Source organism: Acomys minous (genome assembly GCF_964271855.1).
Source record: "Acomys minous genome assembly, chromosome: 16".
Lineage (NCBI taxonomy): Eukaryota > Metazoa > Chordata > Mammalia > Rodentia > Muridae > Acomys > Acomys minous.
The window spans coordinates 85,123,011-85,145,615 of NC_140498.1; the positions used below are offsets into that span (position 1 = coordinate 85,123,011).

Genomic DNA, 22,605 nt, shown 5'->3' on the forward strand with positions numbered 1-22,605 from the left:
TGAGCTTGACTTTCTCTAATAGTCCTCAAGACAGGCAGGAGCCCAAGGGCAGATGTCTGCATCACATGTCAGTAGCTGGTGCCAAGCCAACGTGTGCTGGGATGTTGTGTGTCAGGAAGCCCGGAGCCTTACCATGTTGAAGCCAAGAAGCTTCTGCAAGATCCCATTCCAAAGCTGCAGGTCATAGATTTTGTATTCCAAGCAAAGCTCTGCCACCAGTCGCACCGCCTGAAAGCCCAAACAAAACAACAAAACCACATGGCTTTGAGACATCAGCCAGTGAGTCCAGCGGCCTTTGCAAGAGGCAGGGCACCTTCATAACACACCGACACAGCCTACAAATGTCTAATTGCCCCGTCTCTGTAGAGGATTCTATCTCCCAATTAAAGAAAAGAACAGGTTGCTCTCTTGCCTGCTTCCAATCAAGAAGAGCCTGCCTGCTCACCTCATACCTGTTCCAGCTCTATCTGCATCAGTGACTCGTCTCCCCCAGAGAATGCCTCCCCACCCTCAGGGAGGGCCTTGGAAGGAAGCATGAAAGTTCTTTCTTGTTTGCAAGCATGGCTTCCTATATACTCTAAGAATGCAAAGGACCTTCCAAATTGCCGTTTCACTCCACACCGCAGGCAGAGAACATAGGGAAAGGTCTAGGGCATTGGACCTCCTGTGGTGAAGGGTCCCTGGGCACCTGAGGGTGGTGGGCGCAGAGTGGCTCACGCTGCATATGTAGAGACAGGAGCGCCATCCCCGGGGACTCTGCGTACCATAGGTTCGTGGCTGTGGTTCTTCCACAAGCCTTTAATCATTCCTTCTTTGGGGCTGTTGCAGAACAACTCATACGTGATGGGAATATTCAGCGTCTCAAAGGATGCCAGGAAAGTTATGCACTTCAGATAGGATCTGGAAAACAGAGGTATTTATGAGAATCATTTTTTTTCCTTTTGTTTGTTTTTCCAGACAGGGTTGCTCTGTGTGGCCTTGACTGTCCTGGACTTGCATTGTAGACCAGGCTGGCCTCGAACTCACAGATATGTGTCTGCCTCTGCCTCCCGAGTACTGGGATTAAAGGTGTGCACCACCACATCCAGCTTGTAAGACTCATTCTTATGCTCACATTTATATCTAACCCCGAAGCCACTGTGGGGACAGGAGGCCATCTTATTTCATGTCCATTTAGGCTTCTAGGTACCACAGGATACAATATAGATAGAAATCAATTTGAACAAGAACATATTCAGTTTCTAAACGTTGCTAAGAAACGATGGAGACAAGATGCTCCGTAGGCCTGCCTCCCTTTGCCTAAATGCCAAGAATCAAGGTAAGGAGCCCGCACTTGTACAGCACCTGGGAGGAGGCAGCCATCCAGTCAGGCACGGGCTCAGAAGTTACGGTTCAGATAGAAACAGGTAAGATAAAATGGTTTTTTTTTTTCTAACACAATAAGTCAAGTTCTACTTACTTCATCTCTTCAGTGGACTTTTTGAAGAGAGACTCTATTGTGTCCTTGTCAGCCAAATAGAGGAGACACTGAAGAGCTCGAGCTTTGTGGGCAAACGTTAACTGGCGAGTGCCCAGCGTCTGTAAAACCAAAGGCTCGGTGAGTCAAGCTGCACACCTGCAGCCGCAGACAGGCAACTGACTTCAACCTGGGTAATAAAAACCCTTTTGCCTGGTTATTCTTCCACTTTTTTTTAACCTCAATTATCTCTGCCTGTAACCAGTAGAGCAGAGCAGCTGAACACAAGCCCTGGAGGGAACTCCTGAGACTCCTTCAGGAGGCAAAGGCTAAAGTGTCAGGAGTGTTCTTTGTCTTTTTTTTTTTTTTTTTCTTTCGAGTCAGGGTTTCTCTGTGTAGCCTTGGCTGTCCTGGACTCACTCTGTAGACCAGGCTGGCCTCGAACTCACAGCGATCCACCTGCCTCTGCCTCCCTGAGTGCTGGGATTAAAGGCGTACGCCACCACGCCCAGCTGTTGTTTGCCTTTTATGTGACGTTGATGTGTTCACTGCTGGTACTAATGCAGTGGTGGGGAAGACAGCTGCTCCCAGCCACAGCCAGCACCAGAAACCAAAGACGACTTTCACTTGCAGTGTTTTTGATGAAGCAATAAAAATTAATTTCTTTAATTCCTCAACTCTTGTATATATGATGTCAATGAATTCACCTCTGAATACCTGCTAAGGTTAACCATTGACAATGCATTCCTTAGTATTCTTCCTGACAGAGTTCACTAATAGATAGTATTGGGAGGAAGGCAGCTCCCTGCCATGCCTGAAGGACAGGCTCTCATGCAGGAACTGCCATGAGCTTACACCCAGTACGTCAAACTTCCCTCTTGTCCTTCTAAGGACCAAGTGCCTCACGGTTCTTCACCCTTCCTCTACTTCCTCTGGCTGCCTCCCAGGACGTCGATATTGGTGGTGTAGTAGCTCATCCTTGCTCTCTCAGTACTAAGGCGACGAAGGCAGGAGGACTGCCAAGAGTTTGAGGTCAGTCTAAGCTACACATTCTAAGGCAGACTGTGTCTCAAAGCAAACACACAAACAAACACCCTCCCCAACACCAAATTACCAACAAATTTGCTGTATTAAAAACCCTGAATACTCAAGAGTTTGTGCGGAGTTTTGGAGTTTTGCATGGGTAGAGGCTAGTGGCTGATCAGGGCCAGAGCCTGCCATACAGGGGCGTGGAGACTAGTGGAGCTTCTTCCCAGGGCCAGTTTGTACAGGCCCCCCGGAGTCATGAGTGCTGCCCCATGACCGTGAGCAGAGTGCGCCTGTGGGAGCTACAGCAGGTGCTGCATCCAGGGCACTAACTGGAATGTGGTGTGTGGAGAGATCGTAAGTAAGAGTGTAAGTGAGCATCCTCTGAATGGTGTTTATGAAACCAAGTGTGAGAAATACACAGGGAGCAGATGTCAGGCTGGGGTGCCCACGTGTTCTGGTTAAGGTTCTTGAGCTTACACTGGTAGCAGAGGTGGCAAATACAAACAGCATTCGTGAGCTATAGTCAACTGGACGAGCCTGGAGGAGGTATACGACTCTGGAGGAAAAAAATGAAAGACATTTTAAGACTTAGAGATAGACTGCCAATACAACGGAGCTGTGTTTCTGTCCATTGTAAATGGCAACATCCAAGAGATGGGCCAATGGCATTTTTGTTTTCCCTGCCAAAGGATGTTTACTCTTTCTTATTTAAAATTTGTTTATTTGTTTTGTGTATGAGGCCTTTGCCTTCATGCGTCTGTGCCCCGTGTGTGTGCCCAGTGTCTGTAGGGACCAGAAGAGGACAACAGATCCCCTGGAGCTGGCATGTGGGTGCTAGGAAGAAGTCAGGTCAGGTTAGGAGGCTAGCTGCCCCAGCAAACAGGCCAACAGCTCTAAACTATATAGATGTCTCCATGTCTTTATTATTAAACCTTAAGTGGGACCCCAAAAACCCCACAGTTAAAGAGAATAATGAATGCATGGAACAAATGCTGGCTTTCAGAGGTCTCCTCTGTATCAGAGTATCCAGTCTTTGAGTATTATTTTGTGAGACTGACACTCACTACAGCTTACAGCACAGAGTGTCACCCATGGGAACTGTGTTCACAGTGCCCAGGAGGACCTTGTCAGTGACACCGCTCAGATTCTAGCCCGAGGGCCGCCAGGCCACTCCTAGGAAGGCGCAGAGGGATTAGACAAGCTGGAGGAGACAGACCCCCAGATGGAGAAGGCAAAGTTCTGATCTCCCAGCGCTTTGTGGGGTCCTTCTGTCACTGTTTGAATTGCTTCTAAGGCTTTCCATATAACTGGTTCAGTTAAACAGGCCACGAGCTGTGTCTGAGTTGGAAAGGCACAATTGTCCTTACAAGTCTAAGCAAGAAGCCAGTCGCAGGGACACACGCCTTTAATCTCATCACTTGGGAGGCAGAGGCAGGAGGATCTCTGTGAATCTGAGGCTAGCCTGGGCTATACAAGAGAGTCCAGGACAGCCAGGAAAGAGAAACAGTCACAAGGAGAAACCCTGTCTTAGGGGGTGGGGAATACGGGATGGGACTGGGACCTAAACAAGAGCCCGCCCTGGAACTGCACGCCTGTCACCTCACTATTTGGGAGGCTGGGGCAGAGGATCTTAAGTCTAAGACCAGTGTAACTGCTTACACAGCAAGACCCTGACTAAAAAACAAGTCAAAGTAACAATTCCCTGTCCCCAAAAGGGAGGAGAGCAGAGAGTAGGTGGCCAGTTCTGTCTAAACTAGGAACAATATTTTCTTGTTCTGGGCTTTGCAAGCCTGTCTTTACTGTTTGATTCTCACAGGCCTCTCAGCTACTTGTGCTCTGGGCAAGAACGTCAAAGAGCTGGCAGCTTGCCGCCAAAACCCTCCCACGCTAGAATCAAGCACCAGCAATGGGTTACCTCATTCCTTCAAATCAAGCCTAGATAAAGTCTCCTCAATAAAAGAGACAGTGAGTACTTAGACTCAGCACCTTTGATGACAGGTGCGTGACTCTTTAGATCTGGGTCTCAGACAAAGGAACTTGAGTCTTGTATCTGAGCCACGCTGATTTCTAGGCCCTGGGGCCAAGGTTCTGGCTGACAGAAGAGTTTTCCTTCGCTTGGGGCATTCTCTGCTGCAAAGGTCTGAGAACACTCATGGGATTCACAGCCTAGGCCTTGGCTGTTGCCTCTTCCCTGAGTTCCTGACCCACGTTACACCAAGTCTTTTCAGATCTGAGCCCAGATCAGTTTCTTGGCAAGATTCCTACTGACTGTCAAGACAGAGGCCAGTACCGTGAAGGAGAGCGTACCTGTGCAGCGCCTCATCCTCTTCAAGTTCAAAGAACTCTGCTGATTCCTTAGGAAACAAAAGAATGAAAGGTAAAAACTGAAGGTTGGACTGGGCGTGGTGGCGCGCGCCTTTAATCCCAGCACTCGAGAGGCAGAGGCAGGTGGACCTGAGTTCGAGGCCAGCCTGGTCTACAAAGCGAGTCTAGCACAGCCAAGGCTACACAGAGAAACCATGTCTTGAAAAACCAAAATAAACAACTAAATAAAAACCAACCAAACCAAAACCCCCAAACCCTGAAGGTTGGGACCTAACAAATTCATCTTATTGCAGTGCACCAGACAAGCAACCCCAAATACAATACTATGTTTATGGGGCTGGAGAGCTGGCTCAGGGTTAGGAGCACTGGCTGCCCTTGCAGAGAGAGGCCCTGGGCTTGATCCCCAGCTCCCACATGGTGGCTCAAAATCCTCTGTAACTCCAGCTCCAGGGAAGAAAGATAACCTGTGCTTAGGTAAAGGATTACACAATAAACATCTACTGAGCACCTCTTAGGTGATGAGTCGGTTCTAAGCGCACACATGGCCTAAGTAAACGAAACAAGCATTTGGGTCCTTGACGAGCATACACCTGTTGGGTAAATTCGAAAAGGAATGGAACCAGGATTGGAGAAGCGACCTTAATCCCAGCACTCAGGAGGCAGAGGCAGAGGCAGAAGCAGGTGGCTCTCTCAGACTATGAAAGCCTGGTCTACAAACCAGACTCAAAAAAGGTTTAGAGATTGGTGCGCTTTTTGTTTTGTCTTTGAGGAAGAGTCTCACTGTGTATCCTAGGCCAGCTTCTCCTATGCCTCAGGCTCTCAGGGCCCAGAACCTCAGGCATGCTAGCCAAGTGTTCTACCACTAAGCCGGCCCAGAGTTTAAATGGACCATTCGCCGACTTAACATGCGTTCACCAGGTTTCAGTGAGCACCGTGCCAGGTTTGATGTGAGGCATGGTTCTTAGTTACCAGGTCCTTACAGCTAACTACTCTGGGCTTAGCTGGCACTTGGAACACAGACATGCTGGTTTTAGTCACGTGCTTACATTATGTTTCCACTGAAGCAGCCACTGCTCTTCATAGACTGAGGCCAGTGTTGGATCTCAGGGAGGAGGAGTGTCTGCACAGTAGATGGAGCACCGGGTTCGGCCCCCAGCACAGCACGGACCAGGTGTGGCAGCACACACCTCTAATCCCAGCATCGGGGAGGTACATAAACTCTAGGTCATCTTCAGCTACAGGGTGCGCTGGCGTACCTGGGGTACTTAAGACAGGAGCAGCACATTGTGGCATAGAATGAAAAATGAATATGAAAGCTACTAATTAAAAGCCAACAGGGAGCCGGGCGGTGGTGGCGCACGCCTTTAATCCCAGCACTCGGGAGGCAGAGGCAGGCGGATCGCTGTGAGTTGGAGGCCAACCTGGTCTACAAAGTGAGTCCAGGATGGCCAAGGCTACACAGAGAAACCCTGTCTCGAAAAAAAAAAAAAAAAAAAGCCAACAGGGCCACTGAGTTGACGCACGTGCGAAGGCGCTTGTTGCCAAACCCGAGGAGCTGAGTCCAATTCCTAGGACCCACATGGTTGCAGAGACCAGACTCCCTCAGACAATTAAAAAATAAGTTAAAATAAAAGCCAAGGCCTAGGAATACATTTTAGTGGTAGAACACAGGCATTTGGTGGGCTCAGTATCCAGCACACACATCAGTCAATCAGCACAGTGAAATAAAAACAAATAGAAGCTGGCTGCCCATACAGCTGGTCTCAGCCGCTAGAGAGGCTGCAGCAGAACTGCTCTCAATCGAGAGTTGAAACTGGTGTGGGCAACATATTAGCAGGCTAACTCGAACAAACACACTCAATAAACAGAAATACTTGATTTCATCTCAGTTATACCATTTTGTACAAATACATTTCAAGAATATTATCTTCCTACATAAGTCCAGAGTCACAAAATCTACTTAGTAAGTCCTACCTAAAAAAGCAGAGATGCTACTGAAAAATCTGAATTGCAATTGCTAAATCCTTCCGCAAATGTTAGATCCTAATTATACTATTTCTAAAAACATCAACATCATGTGCCACCTACTGTGTTCTGTTGAAAAGAACGCATCACCTATACAGTGTGACCAAACGTTAACTCACAGAAAATGTGAGCAAAGCAAAAATGACATTTTATAAAAGTAATTGGCCTGCACCCCTCAAAACTGTAAATGTGCCACCTCAGCCAAACCATGTTAAAAAACCCATCATGTTAAGCTAACGTGGGGGTGGGTAGATGAGGCAGGGAGAATTTATAGAGAATTTTAGGCTGTATTATCTCAAAATATTTCCCCTAATAAGTACAAAAGGAAGAACAGCATATATTAGAGAAAGGGACAACTTAGCCATGATGGTATCCAAACTAATACAAAGAGGAGAAAAATGATTCCACAGAATTGTGTTGACCTTCATATGTGTGTGCGCGCGCAAGCACACACACACACACACACACACACACACTTACCTCAAGTCAATTAACACCACCTATAAGAGCCAAATAATTCTTCCAATTATCATATGCTAAATAATTTATGCAATACAATACCCAAACAAAAAACCCTTGATTTTTATGATTATTTTGAGGCAAGGTTTTGCCTGGAACTTGCTATGTAGAGCAGACTGGCTTCCAACTCAGAAATCAGCCTGCCTCTGCTTCTAAGTGCTGAGGCTAAAAGCATGCATCACCAAACCTGGCTAAAATTTGAATTTTATCATAGGAAAATATTAAGTATACCAAAATGGAAAATCAGTTTAAAAAAATAACCGGCCAATACCCTTCAAAACTGCCTTTAGTCCCAGCACTCCAGAGGGAGGCAGATCTCTGTGAGTTCAAGACCAACCTGGTTTAAAATGAGTTCCAGGACAGCCAGGGCTACAGAGAAACCCTGTCTTGAAAAACAAAAACCAAAACCGAACAAGCCTGTAAAACTGGCTATAGACTCCAGCATTGTCTCACCATTGAATTCTCTGATTTGTTTGTACTTTTGAGACGAGGTCTCCAGTAGGTAGCCCTGGTTGGTCTAACTTTGCTATGTAAATAAGGCTGGTCTGAAACTCACAATGACTTTCCTGCCTCTACCTCCCAACTGTTGAGATTTTTCTGATTTTTAAAATTAAAGAGATAGTTAAGCAAATCCTTGCTCTTAGGAAATACCCGCTTAAATATTAAGGGGCTTCTTGAAGCATGGCATTATGTAATATACTCTCCAGTGGAGAGACGTGAGCACAAAAGCTAGAGAATGAAGTAAATACGGAGAGATATTAAAAACTAATGTGTCTGGGGAAAGGGTGTATAGGAATATTTCTACACAGTTCTTAAACTTTGCTGTTTCATTTTTAAATTATTTCAAAATAAAAAGTTAATCAAATGAATCCAAGTCAAGTCTTCTTACATACATAGGAATGTGTCTCAAGTCAGGAGGTGAAAGGCAGAATAGAAGAAAGGAAAAACAAAGCACCTTAGTGAAATGCATCAGGGGACGGGCGAGCTTGGAGTCAGGCAGGTGTGGTGCTGCAGGGAAGGAGGGAGGGAAGGAGGGAGGGAAGGAAGGAGGGAGGGAGGAAGGTCAGCCTGTGGCCTTCCTCAGAGGCCTGTGGCCTGTGAACACAGACTCAGCTCCTGTCTAACCTTATGCTTGGGGCTGTGAGCACTCGCTCACTCACTCACCTCGCCCGGCGTCGTTGAAGGGCATAACCATTTTTCCAACAACATGTCCCAGATTTTTTCCAAATTAATTTCATTGATTTCGGCTATTTCTTTAGCTGCTGCGTGGATATCTAAGATAATCAAGAAGTACAGAAGTGAAAGCTCACGCTTCTGGCTTAAGACAGCAACTCTTGTGGACCAAACCCTGAAGTCGTGTCCTCACCGGGATAATCTCTGCCGGATGCAGTGCGAAGCCTTTCGCTTATGCTGGGGTGTTCGTAGAGGCTCACAATGAGGTGCGCAGGCTTCCCTATCACTCTTAAGTATTCTGGAACGTTCAACTTGTGGGCTATGAGCACGGCTTCAGTACCCGAGCGCCGGAACTGGAGGTACAGCTTCTTCAGCAAAGCCTGCGCTTTCTCACATGCTGCATCCTTTAGAAGCATTCCAAATGGAAAGGAAGCCTTATTGTAAAATGTGGAGGCTGAGACTCCATCTTTAGTGATCACGGGGCCCCCCCTGCTTTACTCATACCCCCATCATACTCAGCTGTGGGCTTTTTTCTCCTTTCCGGGTACTGGGTTAAGGGATGGGAAGAAGACGGACGCTAAGCTTCAGTGAAACAGAAAGAGGCACCTTCTGTTTTCTAGTTCAGACTCACCTGGGATGGGATGTTTTGTAGCCATTTCTCAGCTAAATACAGGCAGAATTTCAAACTAGCCATCTTGAAGGGGCCTGAGAGGACAAAGGTTCGCGAGCAAACATGAGGCCACTGAGACGATACATGTGACCAAAGCAGCAAGAACTTTAAAATCGTAAATGAACACTCGGTAAAAATAAAGCCGAGGTAAAGGGACAGAATGACAGAAAACAAAACCAAAGCCACAGACTTTTCCCCCCAGCTTCCATTCTGGTCCTAGATTCTTACTTCTAGAAGTTTCTATGTATATGAGGGCAGATAGCATAATACTACCCACACTGCCTTTTTGGATAGCTTTTCAAACAAGCTACGATGTGCCCAAGCTATCTTGTTGCTCATAGGCTAAGACTTGGGCAGCTCCCGGCCAGCTCTTAGCTGAGGGGCACTGGAAAACGAAGCAGGGCAGAACAGCTGCCTAGCATGTACAAGACCCTGATAGGTCCCCAGCCCTGCAAAAAGGGACCAAACACACACCCAAACTACCAGCAAGCCCTCCCGAGTCCCGCCAGCGCACTTTCTGGGATTTCCTGGGTGAGACTGATGGCGATGGCCACGGCCCACTCTGGGTTGACGATGGACAGGAGGTAGGACTGGATGGTCTGCGTGAGCTTATCCACTTCCTTGCTCAGCACGGCTGAGGACCGGGCTTGCGCTGACTTCAGGAGCTTTGGCTTCAGGCTTTTTTCAAAAACGTGTTTGGCCGTAGACACATAGAGAGTATCTAGGGAGAACTTCAGAAAGAGGAGAGCAAAGGTCAGGCAGGGCCAGGCATGGTGGCGAGCGCCTTTAATCCCAGCACTCAGGAGGCAGCGGCACGCGGATCCCTGTGAGTTCGAGGCCAGCCTGGTCTACAGAGCAAAGCTACACAGAGAAACCCCCATCTCAAAAAACCAAACCAAACCAAGCCAAACATAAAAGGTGAGGCAGGAAGTGCTGCTCATTCCCCACTGTAGCCAGAGAAGGTTCTCAGGCGGCTCCACCGTTACCTTCATTAGCTTAGAGATGAGGAGCAGGGTTGGAAGCGACTCTTCACTGAGCTCCGAGGCTGCAAAGGGAAGACCGACATGGCGCGTGAGGAAAACATTAGTGGGCCACGTGGTAAAATTCATAAGAAGTTAAGGAACATACAGAGAATTTTCCAGAAGTTCTGTGCTGTGCCAAATAGTATTAGGTGAAAGGGCAGCCGCGTCTGAGCAGCTGGCGGCAGAGTTATCACGTGCTCCAGCATGTACTGGTATTCGAGGTCCACTGGCGGGGAGATCCTTCTGTATGACTTCAAGTGTCTCAGAAGATTCAGCGCCTGCGAGGAGATGAGCAGGAGACCTGTAAGGGTCACCCTGCCTACACCATCTGCGCCATATGTGCCTCCCATTCTTTACAGACACTTTTCTAGGGTCAGTGGCACTTGCCACCATGCCTGCCATCCTGAGTTCAAGCATAGGGAATCACGTGGTGGAAAAAGAAAACCGACCTGGCCTCCACATGCTTGTGGGGGGACACTGTCTCAACATCCATACCAACACACATATGCATGCATGCACGCACGCATGCACACGTCACGAAAGCAAAGTTCATTTCTAGTTTTCCCTGTATGGCTGGCTCCTTACGCACACTTTATGAACACTAGAGACCCCACGTTTGGAGGAGCTGAGGGTACCGTCTTGCTCACAGGATACGACTTGGGCAATTCTGGATAAACTCTTCAATAGTTTGGGACAGAGGTCAAAAACATTGAAGTTGGAAGTTGTTATTTTTTATTGCTCAACTTATTTCAGGGTGGTATCTTATGTTTCCCAGGCTGACCCTAAAGTCCTCCACCTGCAAAGTAGACAGAGACCAGCCAGGGGTGTAGCAAGTGCTGTGATCTACACGATGAGTTTGAAGACAGCACGGGCTATATGAGACTCTGTTACAAAAAAGCAAAAATATGGGCTGGTAAGATGGCTCAGCAGAGCTAGACGTGGTGGCACACGCCTTTAAGCTCAGCACTCTGGAGGCAGAGGCAGAGGGATCTCCATGAGTTCCAGGCCAGCTTGATCTATATAGTGAGTTCCAGGACAGCCAGGGCAGTTACAGAAAAACCCTGTCTCGAAATAAACAAATCAAAAAGGCTCAGCAGGTAAAAATGCTTGCAGTACAATTCTGAGAGCCTGAGCTTACTCTCCAAACCATGTAAAGGTAGAAGGAGAGAGAGGCAGCACCACAGGGCTGTCTTTAACCGCCACATATGTGTGCATGGCACTGGCACACCCACAGTCACATGCAGACACACACATACACACACATTTAAGAAGTTTTTGAAAAATGGAAAAAGCAAAAATCATTAAATAAAAGTAAAAAATGAATTAAAGAAAACTAGGGGGCCATGTAAGGGGTGAGATGGGAAGGAGTAAGGAAACAAATATGATAAAAATACATTGTATTCATGTATGAAATTCTTAGAGAATTAAAAATATTACATTTTAGCTAGGTGGTGGTGGTGCACGCCTTTAATCCCAGCACTTGGGAGGCAGAAGCAGGCAGATCTGTGAGTTCGAGAGAAACCTGTCTCGAAAAACAAAAACTAAAACTAAAACAAAATTAAAAATTACTTAAAAAAAAAACTATTTAGAATTAAGTTCAGAATCTAAAGGGAGATCAAAGAACAACCCAGAGAGAGCCCAGGTTATGTTCTTAAATTATAATAATTACAATACATACTATAATAGTTATAATATATCATAATAATATAGTATCATAATAATCCGCAGTACGGAGATGAGTCTTCAGTCTTTAACATACTTCTATACCTGGTTAATGTTCACACTGGTTATCTTCTCATTAGCTTGTTCTATAACTTTCAGGACAACTTCAATCATTTCATAATCGTATGGGTCCAGCTGCACAAAGCAGAAACATGTCACAACATGAGAAGGCGACGTCACACCCACAGATACTTTCCTTGGTAATGTTCACTGGCGCAGACAGCAAACACAAGCTGAGCGTGCACCGCAGCCCAGGGTGCCTTCACCTCTAAAATGCACTCTGCTAGGCTAAGCATCTGGGTGTAAAATGGCTTGAATTGTGGTATAAAAAGCTGTCCAAGGCAACACTGTTTTAGTGAAGACAGATGACTCTAGGTGCTAAATACACAGAAAGGCTAAACATATGGCCCAAATTTCAGGGGTTTTTTTAAGAGCTTGAAAATAAAGTTCCTCTGGGTGTGGTGGCGCACGCCTGAAATCTCAGCACTTGGGAGGCAAGAGGCAGACAGATCTCTGTGACTTTGAGGCCAGCCTGGTCTACAAAGTGAGTCCAGGGTAGCTGAGGTTACAGAGAGAAACCCTGTGGAGGGTGAGGGTGGTGGTGGTGGGGGCAGGGGGCAGGAGAAAAAAGAAAAAGAAATTGAAGTTCCATTTGCTCTACTTCTGAAGGAAATCACAATAGGAAGAAAGCAGCTACCTGGGAAACATTTGACTACAACATGGGCCCTCAGAACGAGTCTCTCGGGGACCCTGTTTTAGCTCTAATCATCTTCCTAACACAGGAACTAACTGGATGGTGTGTGTATAGGCTTACAAAGAGAGAAGTGTTCTTTTGCTTCTCCTTTCTGCCCCCACACCATTATTTTCCATTTTTTAAATGCCAACTAAAAGCACATAATTACCAAAGCAGGAAGGCAGTCTATCATATCAGGAAATCTGAGCAAGTCTGCAATTTCTGGCTGACTTGCAGGCAAAACATAAAACTGAAATTCATCTTACAGTTTGATAACCTTACTTCTGCTATCTACCTTCCAACCCCGAAATCAAACTACATCAACTTAAAAAATACCAATTTGCTGAAAATTTCATTAAAAAAAAAAACCACACACGAACAATAGGAAAACACATATTCATCAATGTAACTATTTGTAATATTAAAACGTATGGCTTAAGCATCGCTACATAAAGGCTGGTTAGACGCAGTGTTTGCCCCAGCAGCCTACATGACACAGCACAGGAACTGGGCACAACGCTAAGCTATTAACATTTATCCCACTCCAGAGAGAAGGACCCACCGGAAATTTCCCTTTGAGACTTATACTTTCTCATTTGATTCTGACAAAGAATGTTTGGTGTTTAAAACTCTGAGAGCTGCTGGCAAGGCACTTGCGGGCACAGACACGACCTGAATCGACCCCCGAGTATAAACAGAATTCCCGGGTAAGCTGTTCTCTTACCTCCTCATACATGCTGTGACGAGCACGCCCCACAACAGAGGCAAACTAAATAAAGGTAAGATGAAAAAAGCAAAACAAAACTAAGAAGCCAAGCATCATGGGACACCCCTGGGAGATAGAGGGAGGAACCCAAGGTCACCCTTGGCTGCATAGCAAGTTCATGACAGCCTGGACTACCTGAGACCATCTCAAAAAGCCATGTATATACTGAAAATAAAGAAACAACTCAGATGGAAAATGCTTTTTTTTTAGAGGGGAGAAAAAGGCAAGACAGAAGGGAAATGCCATGTTAAGTAGATCGCTGTGGGACAGTAACTTAAGGCTGGAGGGATGGCTCAGTGGTTAGTGCTCTTGCAGAGGCTCCAAGGTTTCCCAAGGTCTATGCCAAGCTGCTCAAACCAGTTATTGGTGCTAACTGCAGCTCCTGGTGAGCCTGTGGCTTCTGAGAGCACCACTACCCCCCACACAAACAGACACATGGACACAGAACTGAGCAGAGTTTGGTGGCATATACCCATAATCCCATTGCTCGAAAGGTGGAACAAGAAGGCTCAGGAGTTTAAGACCATCCTCAGCTAGAGCTCAAGCCTAGCCTGGGCTATGTAGGACCCTATCTTAAAGCAAACCAAAACAAACTGAAAAACTCAGGACTAATATCTAGTTTGTTATAATACGTAATAAATTAGGCCAGTTAGTTAGTGTAAGCCCAGGGCTACCCTCCTCCTCCTTCACCTACCTTGTAAAGGATTTCACTAAGACTGATCACCAAATCCTTTGTGCTCGTCAGTAAAGGGACCAACTCAGTGGCTTTGGCCAGGAGTTTGGAATGCTGCTGCGTGGTGGGCTGCGGGGTGGCTCCTCCGTGGCTCTGGCTGTTAGTGTTGTGGAGCAGGGTTTCGATGAAGAGCTGAAGGGCCGCGTCAGAGTCCAGCTGGAATGAGCTGAGAGGAGCAGCCAGGCAGTTAGCGCCTCATCTCGACGCGCAGTGCCAGACAAGGCTCTGACAGACAACTCAGACGCATGCTCCTGTCACTCAAGTCTTTCAACCTTGCTGTTGTCCAGCCTCATCATAACCAGAATGCGTACGCATCATCAAAGCTAAATACTGCCTTGAAAAGAAAAGTCTTAGCCGGGCATGTCGGCACATGCTGCTCAAGGAATACTCTAAGCAGCTGTTATCAGTGCACTGGGGATCGGGACTTAGTGCAGGCAGCGTGCCTGAGGACGTGGACTTGATCCCTAGCGCCAACCTGCTCTTCCTCCATGCTGTCTGTGTGACTTGCCTGATATTACTTAGCAATAATTCCCACAGGTAAAGAGGGAATTACTGGACCTAGAAAAATCCTCCAACTTCTGATCATAGGAATCATCCACGTGGCTCAGAGGCCCTCAGTCCAGGCCTGTTGAGTCCAGACTGGCAGGGAGAAAAAGCCCAGAAACCTATATTTTTATTTTTGACTCAGGATTTCATTATGTAGCTCAGGCAAGTCTTGAACTTGAGATTCTCCTGCCTGAGTGCTAGGAATATAGGTGTGAGACACAACACCAGCTCAGATCACAACTTCGGTATTTTCGGTCAAGAGCTCGGGTATTAGCTGGGCGCAGTGGCACACACCTGTAGTCCCAGCACTCAGGGAGGCAGAGGCAGGCAGATCTCTGTGAGTTCGAGGCCAATGTGGTCTACAAAGCCAATCCAGGACAGCCATGGCTACAAAAACCAAAAAAGGAAAAAAGAAAACAAAGCTTGGATACTATCCGTGTGTAAGCAAAACAAACAGGTATCACTAGAGAATCCATCCAGTCTGGTTTTGTGTCTGCTCAGTCTGACCACAGACACAGAAAACAGAGGCTACAGCTGCATGAATAAATGTCTGGACTACCGTCTTCTCAAAGCAGGGTGACGAGCGGGCTAAGCCAACAGCAATGACGCCAGCAACACTTAAAGATTACCTGCAATATTCCAGGATGAGGCTTGTGTCTGTATCTATGTTATTAACGAGAGCTTTAATAAGGTCTTTCTTGGTGAGGAAATTTTGTCTGAAAGCAAGCTGAAAAGAAATCTGAAAACAAAGAATACAAAATGAAACAAAAACAGCTTCTCAACTGAAAAGTGTCAGACAAAAGGGCAACACTACCACATACCTTTTACTTGACTATTATTTTTATAAAGAAACATTTTCTACAGTTCCTCCAACTTTTATTTTTAAATGTATTTATGCGGGGGGGGGGAGGGGGGGGCTGGCGCACACACGCACGCACAACATCCACCCCAGCGAGCAGATGGAGGCCAGAGGGTAACTCGTGGAAGTCAGTTCTCTCTCCTGACGCAGGTTCCAGGGATGACACTCTGGTCCTCAGGCTTGCTGGCAAGTGTCTTTTCCCACTGAGCCGGCTGGCTGGCCCCAAATTACATTTTTATCACACTGTTCAACCCAGCCACTGTGTGGGAGCTGAGGAAGCTTTGCCACCTTCACCTCTTACCCCTTGACAGGGAAAGCCTGGTTGTTAGTGTTAGTGGGACCTGCCCCACTGCCGCACAGGAACAAGTTACAAAGCACACAGCATTTCTGCAATGCTCACCTTATTCATAAAAACAGTCTACTTGCAAATATGTCTTTATGTCTCATTATGTAACCCTAGCTGGCCTCAAAGTCACCATCCTCCTGCTTTGGTTTCCCAAGTACTTAGGTGACAGGCATGTATGTGTCACTGGTACTCTGTAATATTACCATCAGCCAAGATGGCACACGCCTGTGACCCCAGCTACACAGGAGGCTGAACAGGAGGGCTGTGCAAACCAAGTCGGAGGCTAGTTTAAGGAGCACAGCAGCATCTGATCTCCAAAAGGAAACAGAAACTAGTAACTAAACAATGGTGGTATGAGGCCACAGGTTAAGCGGAAAGAGTACAAATGTCAGCTGGTACTAGACATAGACCCATGAGAAAGCTAAGCAGGTCAGTGTCAGGCTCCTTCTGACATCATTAAAACAGGTACCAAAGAGGCAGGAACACAAAAGACCCTTACTTCTTTATATGCCCCAAAGTAAAGGATGGCAAGCTCTTTGTGTTATATTCTCAGACTAGATCATTCTCAAGACCAATTAAATAGCAACGCACTAGGAATACTCACACCAAGTTTACCAAGACGAATGCCCCACTGGGCATCAACACTGAGTTCATGGAACCGAAGCCCTGTCTCAGTGTCCTCATAGAGACGTGCCAGTTGAGAGCCCACCAAAGATAACGCCTACGAAGTTAAAACAAGGGGGAAAAGTATATTGTAAATAGTATAGGTTCTAATATGATTAAATGAGACTAAGAAGGGGAGGAGGGAGGGGAATCAACACCCTGAGGCCTGGTGGGACTTCGGGGGTCGGGGGTCGGGGGTTGGGATGGGGGGTGACAGCTGTAAGGTTAAAGGCAGCCTGGGCTAGAATGTCAGGCCAGCAAGAGCTACACAGAACAGAAAACTCCTAACCTCATCTGAGGACATGGCCCAGCAGCAAAGCATAGCACAGCATGTGTGCAGACCTGGGTTCACTCCTGAGCTCCACACTCCCTAAACCCTACAAACCTTCTTTTTGTTTGTTTGTTTGTTTGTTTTTTGTTTTTTGAGACAGGGTTTCTCTATGTAGCCTTGGCTGTCCTGGACTCACTTTGTAGACCAGGCTGGCCTCGAACTCACAGCGATCCGCCTGCCTCTCCCCCCCTCCCCAGTGCTGGGATTAAAGGCGTGCGCCACCACGCCCGGCCTTCCTACAAACCTTCTCATGACAAGAATTCAAACTATTACATATTGATTTGTATGGCCACTACGTCTTTAAAAAAAAAATTTTTTTTTTAAATTTTTAAGATTTTCACTATTTTAGATTACGCGACTCTGTATGTATGTGCACCTGTGCACTGTGCTCAAGGGTGCCATAGGCATCAGATTCCCCTGGAGCTGGAGTTAGAGGGGCTATGAGTTGCTCAACATGGGTGCTAGGAACCACACCCCAGTCCATGCACTCTTGACCCCTGCGCCATCTCCTCAGTCTCTCTCCCTTTACCCCCTTTTCGGTTTTTCGAGACAAAGTTTCTCTGTGTAGCCTTGGCTGTCCTGGACTCCCTTTGTAGACCAGGCTGGCCTCGAACTCACCACGATCCACCTGCCTCTGCCTCCCGAGTGCTGTGATTAAAGGCATGCGCCACCACGCCTGGCCCTCTATTTTTTATTCACATGTGTTTATGTCTGTATGAGTGTATGCCACATGTGTGCAAGTGCCTGCAGAGGCTGGAAGAGGGTGTCAGATCTGGATGTAGAGTTAAGGCGGCCACGAGCTACCTGCATGGGTGCTGGAGGCTGAACTTGGGTCTTCGGGAAGAGCAGCAACTGCTCTTAACTGCTGAGTCACCTCTCCAGCAACATCGTCATACTGTACAGAGGCTTTTTTTGAGATAGGGTCTCAGGTAGCCCAGGCTAGCCTCAAGTTTACTATGTTGCTGAGGATAACCTTGAACTTCTGCTTCTCATCTGCTGAGATTACAGGCATGCACGCACCCACATTTTGTTATGCAATACTGGGGATCCAAACCCAAGCCTCCTGTATGCTAGGCCAGCACTCTGCCAGATGAGCTACATGCCTAGCCCAGCATCTGGATACTTCAGCTTTTTGCATGATAATGATACATTTAGTCTAGTTTCCCTTCATAATAAAAGGACAAGTTTGAGGCCAACCTGGGCTACACATAAAAATCCCAAATCAAAACAACTAAAGCCAAGCAACCAAATCAGAACAACTCCAAGATAAGTTGTGCAGCCCCTAAACCCATCCGTCATGAAAGCCTTGCTGTGGGCGTAGGATTCCAGCTGAGGGGCGGAGTTCCAAGACTGCACATAAATCTGTGTGGCAGCCAGGTCTCTTCTGGTCCCACCTATGTTCTTCTTGAGACAGTTCTCTCACCAACCTAGAATTTGTAGACTAGGGTTTCTCTGTGTAGCCCTGGCTGTCCTGGAACTCACTCAGTGGGCCAGGTTGGCCTCAAACTTACAGCTCTATCAGTCTCTGCCTCCTGAATGCTGGTATTAAAGGCATATGCCACCACATCTAGCTACATTTGTTTTGTTTCACTCTTGTAGTTTTTTAAGAAATAAGAAGCCGGGCGTAGTGGCGCACGCCTTTAATCCTAGCACTCGGGAGGCAGAGGCAGGCGGATCGCTGTGAGTTCGAGGCCAACCTGGTCTACAAAAGTGAGTCCAGGACAGCCAAGGCTACACAGAGAAACCCTGTCTCAAAAAACCAAAAAAAAAGAAAAGAAAAGAAAAGAAAAAGAAAAAAAGAAATAAGAGATATCTTAATTCTTTAAGCAACACTTCTCTCCAGAATGTCACCACTCAAGCACAAGTGGACAGAGACCGTATGGGACAGGTCACCATTTCTGCTAAACAGTTGACACCTGCTAGCAAAGTCCCTCACTTTGTCCCCCAAACCTTTAACAGGTCAACAGGAGCAGGCTTCCATGCTCAGGGCATACCAGAATTTTGTCATAATTCTGCCACGCTTTATCTATGAGCTTCCAGAGGTTTTCAAACACGTCCTTTTGAGGTAAGAGAGTGCAGTAAGCCAAGGCCAGGTCCAGATCCACCAGGCGACAGTTAAACACCTATGGAAGAAAACATCAGAAGTGAAGTCTGCGTGAGCAAAACGGAAGGGGGACCTCTGGTTCACTACCCCCACCCCAGCTGCTCAGAAAGAGCAAGCCCTTCAGGAGGTAGAGAGCCAGGGCGAAGGAGTTTGCTTAGGGCACATTTTGCCAGGACGAGATATGGAAGGGGCATAGCCTCAGAGAGCTCTGTAGGGCGCAGAGCCCTTCTTTCTCCTATAGTTTACTTCAGTTTGAAATTTCCCATGAACCCTCCTTTCCTCCTTAGTCACCGACCCCACATTTTACCAAGCAGAGAAATCAGAACAAACCAGAAGAGATCTACCACATCCTCCCACAGCACATCCACCAGGCCCCACATCTTGAGTCTGCAGCGAAGCTGTAATCCCAGACAGACTGCACGCACAACAGAGCTCCCATTGGTCACGCCGCTGTCACAGCCATCTTAGTGCATGCAGGTGTGCTCCGGGAAGTCTGCACTGCTTTGGCTCCACCCATCCGTCAGCACCACCTACCTGATAGGGTTTCCCTTCCTTTTACAGGTCACTGGGTCCCATCTCCAGCCCCTCATCTATGTAAGGGCTTGCTCTTGCCAGTCTGCTAACTTACAATCAATACTCTCTTTCCCCGGGCAACTCAATATTCTCTCCTCTATCTAGTAATAAAACAAAGTAAATGCCAGGCTTTGGAGAACTCTAAGGAGAAGGGCACAGTGCTATCTCCCAACAGCATTCTGTACCTCAAAGTGGAGACCCCCAGATTAAAGCTGGATAAAAGATGATAATTAGGGCCGGGCGGTGGTGGCGCACGCCTGTAATCCCAGCACTCGGGAGGCAGAGGCAGGCGGTTCGCTGTGAGTTCGAGGCCAGCCTGATTTACAAAGTGAGACCAGGACAGCCAAGGCTACACAAGAAACCCTGTCTTGCAAAACCAAAAAAAAAAAAAAAAAAAAAAAAAAAGATGATAATTAAAGCAACACCAGGGTTTGGGCCTTTAAAAATAAATGTATATTATTGTTTTATGTGTATGGATGTTTTGTCTGCATGGGTACAGGATGTGTGTAGCACTTGCAGAGGCCAGAAGAGGGCGTCAAATCCCCTGGATTTGGAGTTACAGAACTCTGTGAGTTGCCATGTAGGTTCTGGGAAGCAAACCCAGGTCCTCTGGAGGAGCAGCCAGTACTCTCAACCATTGCGCCGTCTCTCCAGCCCCAAGACTTGGCCCTTTAAAAAAAAAGTCCACACCCCATATTTGACCACTTCCCCTTGGTGGGGAGGCCTGGTGGCACTCAGAGAAAGGATAGGCAGGCTACCAAGATGAGACTTGAGAAGCCGTGATCATATAATGGGGGAGGAGGTCCCCCTCAGTCACAGACATAGGGGAGGGGGGTAGGGTGAAAGCAGGAGGGAGGGAGGAACAGATGATACAAGGGATGGGATAACAATTGAGATGTAATCTGAATAAAGTAATAAAAAATGTCCACACAGTAAAGATTTCAGCCTTGCAGGCATACCTCTGTAGCAGTAAGTCACTGCTTTTCTAATGGCAGGAGAGCAACCTCGCAGCCACAGACAGCACGAAAGGTATTTCCTAAGGCTGTAACCCTTTAATACAATTCCTCATGCGCTGGTAACCCCCAATTATAAGATGATTTTGTTGTTACGTTCTAACTGTAATTTTGCTACTTGTATAAATAATAATGTAAATATCTGATGGGGCTGTGACCCACAGGTAGAGAACCACTGTAAAGCAATCTGACCGCGTGGTAAGGGAGACCTGAGATCCACCGCCGGGAAGGCAAGGCAGAAAGCTTTTGGCAGCTTGGGTTCAGCTTGTCCTATCCAGTCCTGTCTGTGGGGTGGGAGACAGGGGGATTGTCTTACTAATTAATCTGATAAATAAATAGAAACCTAGTGCCCAATAAAAAATAATAATAATTTTTCCCCTCTAAGAAGCTCATTAAAATTGGAGGCTTATATATGCCTGTGAGGCAGGAGAATCAGGAGTTTAGGGTCGTATTTGGCTACACGCTGAGTTAAATGCAAGACTAGCGTGTGCTACACAAGACCCTGTTGCAAAGGGGAATCTTTTCTTTTAAGAAACTAATAACTTATAATTTCTGTAAGGAAATCCTGGCATAGGAATATACACTGTATGCAAGGATCGTTATTATATTTTAGTCCATTAAATAGAATAACAGATTTAAGGGGAAGAAATGAAAAGGATTTGTCCATGTTCAACAGAATTGCACTTACATAAACTGAAAACCAACACGTTAGCAACAGTGCTTGGTGGTTACACTGGTTCTTGAAGCTTCTGAATGGTAGAACTCTAACAAACAATACATGACTGGCTTAAAACAAAAAAGCCAGGCATAAGTACTCACTTTATGCAGGAGTGTTGTGGCATTTCCTCTGATAAACACAATGGACTTTTCCTTCAATTCCATAACAGCATTCCTTGAATTCGCCAATGTAGTCTCACCAAGCAACTTTCAGAAAAGAACAGAAGAACTTTTAGGTCCCCTTTGATGTGCCATTCTGAAAACTGCACTCAGGAGACAGAGGCAGGTAGATCTGTGAGTTCAAGGCAAGCCTGGGCTGCAAGATACTCTGTCAAAAATATTCCCAGACAGACAGACAACAGCAATAAAACCCCAACAACAACCACCACCACCACCACCAACAACAATAACCAGCACCAACAGACAAATACTATGTTGAGATTAAAGAATTGGCAACCAAACCAAAAACTTTGGGTAACTAAATTTTTACATTCCCAGTTATGAATTTCTACATTTGCAAATGGAGACTTGGGGATCTTAACAGAAATGTGTACAGACGTCCTGGAATCTCAGCAGACGCTAGACAGGTATATCTTGTAGTTAACAAACACTCATCTATGTCTTCACTATGGGGCCAACAGGAAATTGGTTTGGCAGAGCTTTTGACAATTACCCAAAAGTGAAATTGTTTATTATGAAAGCTGTACCTTTTCACTCAGACTGATACTCATGACGTTTGACATGGAGTGCTGCAGGCAGGTACCAAAGGAGCCAACCACAAACCTCAGCGCCAGCTCCCACTGACTAGACTCCTGAAGGTTCCGGAGCAGAGCAGAGATGGAAGTTACAATGGGGGAAATAAGGCTGTCTCCTGAAAGGTGAGATGATTTTCAGTAAGTATCTTCCTTAACAATAAAAATTCAGACAAATATTTATTCAATGCAGATGTGTGCATCTCTGAGGGTGTTTATGTATGCTGTGGGTGTGCAGAAGTTTTTGGGGGTCAGAAGGTGTCAGAGGGAACTGGAGTTACAGGGAGTTGAGTTTCCATATGGGTGCTGGAAACTGACTATGGGTCCTCTGTAAGAACAGCCAGGATCTTAACCACTGAGCCCCCATCCCTTTTAAAAAATTTTTAATAATAATCACTGTTCTGGGAAATTGTCTTTAGTGATGACCTATTTCCTCAAAAGAGAAACAGCCATGGAATTCATCCCCAAAGTCAGTAAATGAAAGAGTTAACACAAAGCTGCATTTACATCAGAAAATAACTAAGTCTA

At 46.5% G+C, this 22,605-nt stretch overlaps 1 protein-coding gene across 2 annotated transcripts in view; it reads right to left on the reverse strand.

The window, feature by feature from the left end:
- The window catches only part of KNTC1 (kinetochore associated 1), a 90,354-nt gene that overhangs the window by 28,129 nt on the left and 39,620 nt on the right, over window positions 1-22,605 (reverse strand). For both annotated transcript variants that reach the window (XM_084762645.1, XM_084762646.1), the window contains exons 38-55: window positions 22,033-22,196; window positions 21,428-21,532; window positions 18,913-19,041; window positions 16,529-16,645; window positions 15,349-15,458; window positions 14,135-14,339; window positions 11,987-12,076; window positions 10,326-10,497; window positions 10,184-10,242; window positions 9,712-9,928; window positions 9,159-9,232; window positions 8,721-8,931; window positions 8,519-8,628; window positions 4,793-4,839; window positions 2,963-3,041; window positions 1,460-1,578; window positions 765-900; window positions 133-228 (exon numbers count right to left, since the gene is read on the reverse strand). In XM_084762645.1, the coding sequence (XP_084618771.1) occupies window positions 133-228; window positions 765-900; window positions 1,460-1,578; window positions 2,963-3,041; window positions 4,793-4,839; window positions 8,519-8,628; window positions 8,721-8,931; window positions 9,159-9,232; window positions 9,712-9,928; window positions 10,184-10,242; window positions 10,326-10,497; window positions 11,987-12,076; window positions 14,135-14,339; window positions 15,349-15,458; window positions 16,529-16,645; window positions 18,913-19,041; window positions 21,428-21,532; window positions 22,033-22,196 (2,240 nt within the window). The remainder of the gene's footprint in view (window positions 1-132; window positions 229-764; window positions 901-1,459; window positions 1,579-2,962; window positions 3,042-4,792; window positions 4,840-8,518; window positions 8,629-8,720; window positions 8,932-9,158; window positions 9,233-9,711; window positions 9,929-10,183; window positions 10,243-10,325; window positions 10,498-11,986; window positions 12,077-14,134; window positions 14,340-15,348; window positions 15,459-16,528; window positions 16,646-18,912; window positions 19,042-21,427; window positions 21,533-22,032; window positions 22,197-22,605) is intronic.